Below are 12,550 nucleotides of genomic sequence, written 5' to 3'. Positions count from 1 at the left end.
AATTTTTTAAAGTTGACCGTAAGATAGTATAAGAAATAAGACATATATATTATATAGAATATAGACATAGATTATTATTGTAAAACATAAATGTTTAAAGAAATTATGCAACCTTTTTCTTAGGTTAGTATACTCTAAGTTTAAAATATTCAGAAAACAATAACATATACAGTTATTATATTATATTTATAGGTTTCTAACCATGATAACCAAATTTAAAAATTGAGTAAATATTGTTGTTATTGATTTTACTTTTATTTTTAAATGGTTAAAGTTGAAAATGATACTTCAACAATTTTAACATTAGTTCGCTACTATAATATCAATTTTATTTAATGTATACATACATAATTTTGTGTGTTTTTAAAACATAAAAAAGTAGCTTGAATTGTTTTTTAAAATGTTTGTTTACAAACTCTATAAACAAAAATTTGTGGGAATTAAATATTTGTCAATTTAAAAGTTAGTAGAAAAACTTGAGTAGTTAGAATAATGTTTATAACAAAAACAAAGTTTTTTTTATTGAACCATGTTTGACTAGTTTGTTTTTTTAAACTGTAGCAAAAAAAATTTTAATTTAACTTTAATTTGCTCTAATAAAAACTAAATCTAAGCTACGGTTTCTTAATCAACAAAAAATAACTGAACTACGAAAACTTGTTGTACAGGCTAGTTTTACTTAAACTATAATTTCATTGGTCGAAGTGTATTCAATTATTTTACAAAAGATTGCAAATACCGTAAGTTCTTTCTTATTTTGAAAATTGCAATTTTTTTGAACGAATTTCTTATTTTATTCGTAGTTTGGATCGTATAAAAGAAATAAAAAAACATAAATTGTGTCAAAGCGAGTTTTTAGATATTTAAAACTTTTCAATCTAATAATTGCTAATAAAACATTTAAAGTTAAAAATACTGAGGATAATGACAACACTAACCTTGAAACGTACTAAACTTATTAAAACTTAAACTAATTAAAGTTATAATCATTTAAGTAATTTTAACTTTGTTTTTGTATAAATAGTTCTCAGTAAACAAGTCACAACTAATTTATCAGTTAAAGTGAAAAAAATATTATGCTTCATAGAAAAAACACCGAGACGCGACGTAATAAATTTTTTTTTTACTTTAATTAGCTAATACGTTCTTTATTTGGAGTTTTTTTATGTTCTAAGTATTTTATAATGTATTTTTCAAACAAGTATAGTTTTAAATTATTTTATTTACAATATTGTTTACAATAAACAGATTCGATATTGGAAAAAAAAGTTTACTTCTGAAAACTGAAACAAAACGCCAAACTTTAACAACTATCATTGTACAACGTGTGAAATTTTGATTTTTAGCAGTGTAAGCTTTTCATAGTGTCTGAATTCGAAAAAAAAAGATAGTTCTGAAAATTTTCTTTAAACGTAAACTTTTTGAGAAAATAAGATATCTTTCAAAAAACAGATAAGATAAAGTACTAAGATAAGCACAGTAAAAGTAGAAAATAAGCCTTATGTGAAGCCCGTTCAAGTTTATTTATTTTCCAATTCAATGCTTGGTATCTTGTTAACTTTTAACCAATACGTTTGAAATTTTTTTAAACAGTTTTTGTCATTTAAAAAAATTATATTGTTGGCTCGTATGGTAGTATGATCTAACACCCTTAAAGTTTCTTAATAGTAAAGCAAAAGAGTAAAGTATTTTAAAGGTTATGATTATGGTGTTCTAATACTATTAAACAGTTTAAATAAACTAAGATAGAAAATTATTTCTATTAACAAGCTCACTAAAACCTAGTATTCTTGTAAAAGTAAACAATTATAATTTTCTAATTTGTTGTAAAACTAAGTAATAATTTTAAGAGTTGTTTTTTAATTTGTTATTTCACGGTAAAAAATATACAAATACTAAAGCTAGAAGTGCTGAATATAAATGTTTGAGTTGATTTACTTTTAATAACTTTTACAGCATAAGTTTGGTTTGTTTAATTCAAGTACAAACATATCTATTTTTTCATAACCATTCTACCACAAAAAATCTATGAAAATAACTTAAAAACGTCTATAAAAAAAGCAGAATTTGAAACTACAGATTAAATTAGGGTTGGGAAACGTAAGGTCCGCCAAAAGAAATCACAGCTAGTATATTTTAGCTTGAGAACAAATCGTGCAAAGCGAATAATATTAAGCTTTTTCATCGCAAATAGTTTATAATGTGCTCCTGTTTCGGTTTTTTATAAAATAGTTTTAATAGAATAAATATTTTGTAGCAACTTTGCTTTTAAATCTTTGTTTTTAGTTACGCAACAATCGGGCCAGAAAAAGATTTTACTGATAAATTTTGCTTGCTGACTAAAAAGCTTTTTATCTTAGCTTAAGTACTGCACCAATAAATCTAGAAACTATTTGCTGTACATACATATACTCTATGTATAAATTTGTACAGAAAACGATATCTATACGTTCTTTAAATTGTCACAAAATATTTTCCTTTTAGTATTTTTTTTTTCAACAGTTCGAACCATAAAAGTGTTTAAAAATAACACAAACGTACAAGTGGATAAAAAATTAACTTCAATGTGTCCCCTTCTTAACTACGAGCTATAAAACAGTTTTACTTATTATTAACTAATTCAAATAAGAGAAATTAAATTCAATTATGACAATGTATGTTTACAATTTTATCTTAACAACAGTTTATCATTAGAAGCTCTCAACCAAAACCAACTAAATTAAAAATAATTTTAACCAAATAAAAGGTACATATTTCAAAAGTTTAAAATTTACTTCTACGTGCTAAAAATATATTTTACGGTATAAAAAATTACAGCAATTTTTCAAACTCAAATTAAGACACTTAATATAAACTACGATGCTTTAAAAATAACATTATCTTGACTTGAATTATTATGTATAACACCTTTCAAACATATCAATTTTTTTGGATAGTAAAACAAAACTGTAGTTATATAAAAAAATAAACTAAACTAAAAATTAAAAACATCTTTCTTTTTAAAGAAAATAAATTTTAAAGTTTATTTAACATAACAGCTGTATCAAAAATATTTGAGTAGTTTTATGGGATAAACTTCAAGATTAAAATAAACCGAAGAAAAACTGTATTTCGTTATTTTTTAGTTTTGTTCAAACATAAAAACATTAAAGAATTAATACAAATGATTATAAGTATTTTAACTTTCAGCTATTGCAAACGTTACAGGTTATTATATTGATAACAAAAAGTTTCTTTAACATAAAATGCTGAGGCTATCAATTTCTAACAAAAAACTTAAGAAGAAACATTTTAAAGCTTTGGTATAAGTTTATTATAGTACAGTCAGGTTATCCAAACATACTAAGTAACACCAATAATAAAAAAGTACTAAAAGATAATATTAAAGTACACAAAGTCTACTTTAGATCAAACAATACATCTTTTTTATACATTTACTGGATAAAAAATATGTTTTATTACAAAATCAAACGTAAAATGACCATTCAAAAAAAATATTTGCATAGAAAATAAATCAAAAATTTCACTCATCAAAAGTTTAAAAAAGATGACTAAGTTTATAATTCAGAAATTTTAACAAAAATTTTTTTTCACTCTTGTAGTTTGAGCATCGCTTTGTGAACATTCGTTATAATTTGATAATAAAAGATTGGAAAAGAAGAAACGGAGACTATTTTATTTTAATGATTTAAAAATACTAAAGTTGTAAGTTAAGTACTCTTTTTATTATAGTAATCTTTATTTTGCGTTGTCGTTTTGAACAAAAAAAGAGCAGAGAGTTATAAATTTCAACATCATCACAAAATTATGATTAAAAATAAGTTTACTTTTGTCTTCTATTGATAGAAAATAAGTGTTTGAAGAAAATTATAGCGATTGAAGATGATGCTGCCACTGCCGATAAACGAATTCAAACAAGTTTCTCCTCCACTGTTTTTCAAGCAACTCAAATCTTTTTTCTTGTAGATAGAGCGGTTTACCTCTCCTCCAGCCAATATCTTCTTCACCATTTCCGTCCAAATAAATAGTTCCTTTTGTGAATTTATGGAAATATGAAACTCGAAACTTTCACAAAATATTTTTTTTTAACTATAAAGAACTACAATCTTAATTAAATATGTATATTATAGTTAAAAGAAAACTTATGATGCAGAAAATACTCAAAACTTGCATAAAAAATTACGACATTAATAACATACAACGAAACTAACCCCACAAAGTATATCTGGTTGGCCTAACAACGATGACATGGGCACTATTGACGAGCATGAACACTGAAGTGCGGCTTCCACACTCCAGTGCGTGTCTGCATGTTGAGTGCAAAGTTGCTTGGTTCAGCATTACTTTGCAATCCTTGTTTTTGTAGCAACAAATAACACCGCAAACGAGGCAAACAACCGGGCTTGAAGGCTCCTTATTGCAATACTTACACTTCTGTTTAAATGTAAGTATTTATTAGTCTCTATGAAGTTTATGTTACTTGTAGTAAATTTTAAAAAATACAACAAAATATTTTATGGTACTATAAAAAGAAACGTTTAATTTTTTTCGATAAAGAACTTAATAATCCTAGTAATATGTATAGATTATAAACAAACAAACTTTATTTCTATAGTAGCTAAAGAAGTCTTTGTAACTTTTAGGAAGATTTATTAATGTAGGAAGATTTTCTGGCTGGTAACTTATACCTCGTAAGATAAGTTGTCTAGTCAACTCTATTGACGGTGGTTGATGGTTTATCTGTAGAGTTTTAATATTTTCAAAAACGAATGTAAAATTGATAAAAAAGTGGGAGTAGGCTGAACCGTAAATTGTACTAATATCTATGGATCAATATAAAAAATATAAGTATTATTTATCTTTTAATAGTATGAATTAATACTAAACTTGTTTTCATAAAAGAAATGGTTTAACTAAACACTAATTAACTGTGTAACACCCTGCAACACCTTAAACTTAATTATCATAGGAAATTTAGGAAACAATACATTTTTTAACAAGACTTAAGTAAATCAAAATATTTATATTTTATTTTATTATCAATAAAACTATACTATCTGATAGCAGAAACATGAAATTCTTTAAAAAAAACATTTATCTTACTTATCCAATATATTTTTAGAAGTTAATTTTTTAATGTAACTTATTAAAAAACAACAACTTAATATACATAGATCACAAAGTAATGTTGTAAATATATAAAAAATTTGCCTATTCAAAAACATTTAAAATCAACATAAAAATTTAAAAGTTTTCAAAAAGCAGGAAGATAAATATTTTAATTAGCTAAACTGATTTCTGTTTTAAGTTAACAAAGGTTTGAAACCTGTTTGGTCTTTGTCTTTACAATATCTTTAAAGTTTAAATTTAAAGCAGCTTCTGACATTCTTTGGTAAAAATATAGATAATTGAAAAATATTGACCAATACATCATAAACTAAAACTTAAAGTAAGTTTAAACTATTAAAGTAAGGTTTTTACAATAAAATACAAGTGTATAAGTATTAAATATAAAGCAAAATTTGTATAACATTGCACCAAAAAATATTTATTAGTTAGATTAACAAATAAAAAATCAGATCTATGAAAATTACAAGTAGTTGTTAAATTTCTTACAATTTTTATTTTAATGTACGAACTAATTTATTGAAAAAACTTATAATTTTACAAGAGAGTATAAAGTTCAAAAAACACACGTGATGGATTGTAGTTATTAAAATATTTTGAGAAAAACAGTAAATGTGGTTTTATGTAAGCTTAGACAACATAAATTCTTAATTAAAATTTTGACCAAATTTTTTAATCTGATTTTAAAATTCTTCTTTTGCATTAACAGCTGACTTTTAAAAAATAAAAACTTAAAAAAAAACATTCAAAATTGGATTTTATAGAAGACCGATACTTAATAACATGTAAATATTTAACTATACTTTTATTATTGTTTAAAATAACTCAGAAACTTAAACTATTTTTTTATTTGAAAAAATGCTCAATGGTAAAAGTATTTAATATATCTCGTATTAATTAGTTGTATGTTTTGATAAATTGTAACTCATATAGTTTATACTTAAAAAACAGGAACTTAGAAATTAAACTTGGTGAATTTTCTACAAGGTCCGTTTTTCGAGAAAGTTTAGAGTTCGATTATCAACTGATTTAAGCTAATAGGTCGGAGCTTAAAAATTAATGTAATATTCTTATGCTAAAAGTTATCAGTAATGGTTATATGTGTAAAACTGACATATATGCTTTTATAAGTACTATCCCAACGAAATACACATAAAAGCACTAATATCAGGTATAAAACGGCTATTCAATTAAATCTTTACTTTACCTTAATTAAATTTTGTTTAAGACTAAATAAGTTTTCTTTTATACTTAATGCTCTGCTCATATACCAATGTTTTAATTTTTATTTTAAGAGTCCGGTAACCTAAACAATTATGAGTTAATCAAAATAAAGCTCAGCATTCAGTTATGAACAATTCATTCAATTTTATGTTAAATGCTTATACAGTTCTTGAATGGTGATTAAATTACTAAAAAACCTGATTTATATTAAGACTTTTATTATATTTAAACTAATTTAATAACTATAAGTGTCATATCTTGTTAAAAAAGATCTAAAACTTACTTCATAGAGCCATTTATTGATTAAGCTGTCAATTTCTTTCAACTCAAAGAATAAGTGAAGCTCAACATTCATATAGTTTTCCGGAAAAACACCTACATATAAATATTTATAACAAAAAGTATTCATCCAATTATTTTTTAATCTATTAGCTACTATAAAAACTAAATACTGGAGGTAAAAACTATTGGGACACATTCAAAATCCACCCATTCAAATTCGAGAACCGCTTACCGATCGGGGGTAAGGGTTAGGGGTAATAGTGATAGTGAAAAGTAAATAAAATATAAATTTTTTAAATATATAAAATAAATTAATAAACAAAGAAAAAAAATCGGGTGGATTTTGATAGTATACCAAATTATTCTTATTCAATTTAGGGAGGTTTTTACAAAAAACCATTGAATTAAAAACTAAAAGTTGATTCATATATAATAAATAATTTACATTAAAAATATAGTATATTTTGTGAAATGTTTCTTGATTGAATGTAAGGCGGATAACTTTGTGCTTGAAATTTACTATACCATTTATTAACACTAAAAATGTATCTTTTTCTAGGGTTTTTAAACTAGAGATTTCAAAATTTATAGTGATATTTCTAAATAGTTTGAAAACGCCAGAATGTTGGAGTGAAAAATATTAACGGAAATATCTTAAAATCTTCACAATATCATTTATTTCATTAAAGTTTTAAACTTTTATTATTTACAAAGTTTAAAAACTAGCTAAGAATCTGAAATTCCTTATAAATAATAAGAAAATATAGTTTTTAGTAAAATCTTCTCATTTTTCTCTGTTTTTTAGTTTTTATAATAAATACTAATTTTATTGCTTTGACTCTGTATATCTCCAAAACTGATCTGAGTTTTAAGCTGTTAAGTATCAAGCTAATAAAATACAACGGAACAATATAAAATAAGAAAAAAAGCAATATGAAACCTTCATATTTACACGTAAGTTATAATATTTAAGTTAAACTATTTACTGTTTCATTATAAAATATACTTATCAAACATAAGATAGTAGTTTAACTGACATAAAAGGCTGGCAGAAATCGGTTGTTTAACTATTAAAACTAAATCATTTATATAATAGTTATTATATTCATAATGCAAACCACAGAGTAAAACTTATTAAGTACAATCTAATGTTTTTTTAAATAGTACTATAAACAAATAACTTTATAAAATTTATAAACTAAGAACCATCTAAATTCAAAATATTAAACTTATATCTTGTGTGTTTGATTTGCACGCTACCTCATCCCTAGCCCATGAAGCCACTAATTAATTCTAAAAAGACACTTGACAAAAACGATAACCAATATAAAATCAACGCGTATTCATTCCTTATTTATACTAACACATTTACTTTTAACAGTTTACTTTGTTTTCGATATGTTTTAGATCAGAATTGGCAAACTGCGGTCCAGGGGCTATATAAAATTCTTTTTTTTAAATAATAAAAAGAAAATAAGCTTTAGAACCTACATTGCCCAATATCTTTATGGGTCACTTGGAATATAAAATATTACCTGAATTTAAATTAAGAATTAAGTACGTAACAGTACGTGGACGATTGTTTTATCATTAGTGACAGTGAAAGAGTTAGTTCTTTACTATTGGATAAATTGAATTCCCTACATAGTGCTACCATGTTCACCAAAGAAACTGAAGTAAATAATCAAACATCATTTTTTGACGTTTCGATCAAAAGATAAGATGATAAAATTATCTCGTCGGTATTCAGAAAACCTTTGTTCACTGGTCAATATCTAAATTTCCAATCTTATTGTAGCACGAGAAGAAAAATTGTTTTAATTAAAACCTTATTTCACAGAGCTAGTAAAATATATTCTCAAGAATTTTTTCAGATTGAACTTAATGTTATAAAAGAAATCCTATCAAAGAACGGATATTCTAATCCTTCGATCAATAAGAATTTTAAAAATTGAAGTTAACAGATTAAATTGCATAAAACCTTATGTTCCTGAGAAATGTCCAGTTCTTTTGATTTTGCCTTATGCAAGTTAAAAATTGAGTCAGATGGAAAGAAACATTAAGAAATTAACGGAAAAAGTATACCGTGCTGCTAAACCTACAGTAATTTTTACATCAACTTCTGTTTTGAGTCCTTAGGTAAAGACCTTATATCTAAGAAACATAAAAGTTGCGTGGTTTACACGTTTTATTCTGTTGTCCAAACAGTTATATTGGTCAAACCTCTAGGCACCTTGAAACGGGAATTAAAGAGTACATTCCAAAGTGCGTAAGAGAACATATTAAAAATCAGACAAAGACAATTAGTATACCAACTTGAAACGCAATGAATAGATCTTTTATATCAGAACATTAAGTTAAAAATCCGATTTGTCAAAGATATTTAAATGAAACAAAATTTAAAACGTTAAGAACTTGTAACAATATTTTTGACCTGGTCAAAATTGAAGCCATTTACATTCGTTCAAAAAGTCAGAGTTATTTAAGCAGAGATATTTTGATTATTCATTATCCTTGTTTAGTTAATTAGTTGCCCTCATGTTGTATTAAATTATGTTTGTTTAGAACTTTAACTAATTTTTTTTGCTTGATTAACTAATTTCTGATGTAATTATGAGGCTAGATAAATTTTTAAAAATTTATTTATTTTGTTACAATTGTATCTTACTGATGAAAATTTGTTGAAACACATGTGTTGAATAAAATACTTTGTCTTTTTTTAATCAATTAAAATAGCAGACTAATGTTCTGAATAAAAAGAATAGTTTTTGTGGTAAATTTTGATGTTAAAAATAAAAATTAAAGTTTCTGTGGTAAAATTTACATTTAAGTTATAATTTAATAACAACTCATTACTTATACAGTCTTATTGCTTATTTAATCAAATTTTATGATTAAATTAGTATTTCTGTACTGTTTAAAAGTTTTAAAATACTGCGGCCCGCATTTCTGTATGCAGTGCGGCCCACGGACTGATATGCCACTTATAAAAGAATGACAACCCTGTTTTAGATAAAAACATAAAGTTTACTATTTAACGGGTATTAAAAAAGATGTATTCAAAAAACCAGCTTCAAGTACATTAATATTTCTTATAAGTAATCTAATATAGTATCAAGGCTTCAAACTCAAGTTAAAAGTTAAAATAAACTACAAAAGTATTAACCAAAGTGTTTAAGGATTTTTCGTGTAATTAAAGATAAGTTAAATGTAGCTAGTTCGATATTTTATACATTATCTCAAAGTATTTGTTGTGGTTTTGTCACTCTTATATTAACTTTTAGCTTAAATGTGACATAGTTATTTTCAAATTTAATTCATAATCATATAATTATCTTTAAATTTTATTCATATAACTATAAAACTTTTTATTTTCTTATGACTACAATCGCAACTTTTACTGTATAGCTTTATAACCAGGTATGTTTAGATAGTGGTTTAAAAAACTTTTTTACAACACTTTATTGAAAAACTATTAGTGGTATAAATACATCTTACAGCTTTATAATCACAAAGTTAAAAAAAACATTTCTTAATTATAGTTAATTTATAATTTATAGTTTTAAGCTCTTTTTCTAACCCAAGGTTTTCAGAGAAAAAGTTTTATAAAGTTTAAATAAAATAAACAATTTCAAACTGTTTTTAACATATTTAATAAGAAAGTTCTTGTTTATTTGAACTTATGCACACAACAACCTACTTTTCATTTCCTGGCTGAAATAAGAATTGTTTTATTAAAAAATTACACAGTAGCCTAAAATTCAGATGATCTTATGTTACAAATAAAATTAAACATTTCGATGTTGTACCAGATTAACAGGTGGAAACTCAATTGAACTTGGATACCAAGAATTTAATGCAAAAACTTTAGTTTAAATTCCTAGAAAGATAATATTTAATTGGAGTGATTTTTAGTTCTATAATTTTTGTTGAAGTTTAATTTATAAATTCTTTAGAAACTTATTTTAAAATTTTATATAAAGAGGAGCTTCACATAAAATTAACCGAAAAAAATAAAATAGTATATCATTAACTTTTTGTATATTAACAGTTATATATTAATAAGTGCAAATATTTTCAAACTGAGAATTTCAATCTTTTTAAATCAAAATTTTATGCTGATGAACTTTTCTGAACTATGATAACTAAAATTAACCAAACTTTATAAAAACAAACCACAGTTTTACCTTATAAAACAAATTTGGGGTATTTCAATATTAAATATCTAATTATATTTATATTTTTTAATTTAATGTTTTGATTTGTTTGTAGGAATAACAGCTTTGCATGAAATTTCATTAAAAAACTGTCAAGTTCACAATTGCAGCAAATAGTTTTACTGAAGTTGTACATAACGTTCAGTCAAGTTAAACTATAGCGATGAAAATGAAATCATAAACTTAAGGAATAAATAAGAGTTTAAAGTCATTTTTGTTGGATTGCTTTTAGATGATAAAAAATTACATTTTTTCCAGTAAATACTGAAAGTATTAAAACTTCGAAGTTAAGAAATTTTATTACTTACTTAATCACTGACATAACCATTTTGAGCTTTTGATATCTAAACAATAATATATTAATAACTTTAAGTCATCTTTTACCGAAACAACCAATATGAATTCACTAATAAGTAACAGCCTAAAATTTTTAAATAAATATACTTTTGTATAAATTTTTACTATATGCTATTAATTGCCGAAAATGTGTTTGTTTAATAAAAATTTAATAATTAAAAGATTTTTAAGTAATTCTAAACAGAGTTTTACAAAAATAAAGTATAGAAAACATTAAACACTTTAAATAAAGATTGTTTTATTATTTATTATTTCTTAGGGAGTTTATTAAAGAGGCTTTAATAAATCTTTAACATTTATCGTCCTACGAAAAGACATGTTGTAAATTAATACTGCGTATTATAAAACAAAATGTTCTCAGAGTATAGAAGCGTGCATTTTTATAAATTTAAGTCTTAATTGCAACCATAAAACTGAAAAAGGTTGTTATTATAAACATTTAAAATACAAATAGTTTTAAAGTTTAGTCATCTTTGTGAGATACTTTTGTTATTTTAAGGCAGATTTTCAAGTAAATACAAAACCAGAAACGAATTTCTACTTGGTTAGATTAGACTTATAAGATGTATTTATTCTCAACAACTCTCGATTGCCGTGACTTTGTAAACCTTAAATAAACTACTTACACATGGTTATTTTTTTAAAATTAAAAAAAACAATACGTTCACTTATACTAGAAAAATCGTGAGTATAAAAGAAATCGATATATCTTTAATTTTTGCCTATTGTTGGCGATCACGAAAAGTTAAAATCCAGATGTTAAGTTAAGAGAACAGCTATCAAGGGAAAATGACTGGAAAATTTTCAAATCATGTTTTAAAATATTTTGTGATTTTATGTCCTTTTCCCTAATATCTCGAAATTAAAATCACAAACTACTTGTATTTTCCATATAAAAACTTATTTTTTTTGATATGTCATAGTTTTACATCTATATATATATATTAAATTTAGAAAAAAAGCAGCACAACTATACTTTTTATGAAACACTAGTATATTGAAGATATCATAAATATTTAAAGTAAAATTTTCAGTTTATAATAAGTTTACATAATAATATTATATGTGCTACTTAAGTATTATTAGAATTTTTATAGAGGTTTAAAAATATTTATTCAAATTTATTATTTTAGAAGTTTTTGGTGGTGTTACATTACTGTAACTTATTAACCAATAAAGGGTTGCTAAAGTTTTTTTGAAAAATGCTCTCATGTTTTCTAAATTACTTCCAGATTTTTGGAAAGTATGAGTTTTTTGGTCTATTTTAGTGCAAATTTAAAATTGAGTTCTAAAATGCTATAAAAGTATTGAAAATATACTGTAATTCTACTTAAAAAGTGTTT

At 24.1% G+C, this 12,550-nt stretch overlaps 1 protein-coding gene across 1 annotated transcript in view; it reads right to left on the bottom strand.

Annotated features, from left to right (window-relative positions):
* Positions 1-3,043: 3,043 nt before the first annotated feature.
* The window catches only part of LOC145834002 (E3 ubiquitin-protein ligase UBR3-like), a 51,090-nt gene continuing 41,583 nt past the window's right edge, over positions 3,044-12,550 (bottom strand). Inside the window, exons 32-35 of the mRNA XM_082941303.1 lie at positions 6,635-6,726; positions 4,603-4,740; positions 4,212-4,434; positions 3,044-4,031 (exon numbers count right to left, since the gene is read on the bottom strand). Of these exons, the coding sequence (XP_082797429.1) occupies positions 3,868-4,031; positions 4,212-4,434; positions 4,603-4,740; positions 6,635-6,726 (617 nt within the window). The 3' untranslated portion in view covers positions 3,044-3,867. The remainder of the gene's footprint in view (positions 4,032-4,211; positions 4,435-4,602; positions 4,741-6,634; positions 6,727-12,550) is intronic.

This window comes from Thalia democratica, chromosome 4 (genome assembly GCF_965202585.1).
Source record: "Thalia democratica chromosome 4, ktThaDemo2.hap1.1, whole genome shotgun sequence".
Taxonomy (NCBI): Eukaryota; Metazoa; Chordata; class Thaliacea; order Salpida; family Salpidae; genus Thalia; species Thalia democratica.
The sequence above is the reverse complement of the archived record's forward strand: the minus strand, read 5'-3'. Positions and strand labels throughout refer to the sequence as shown.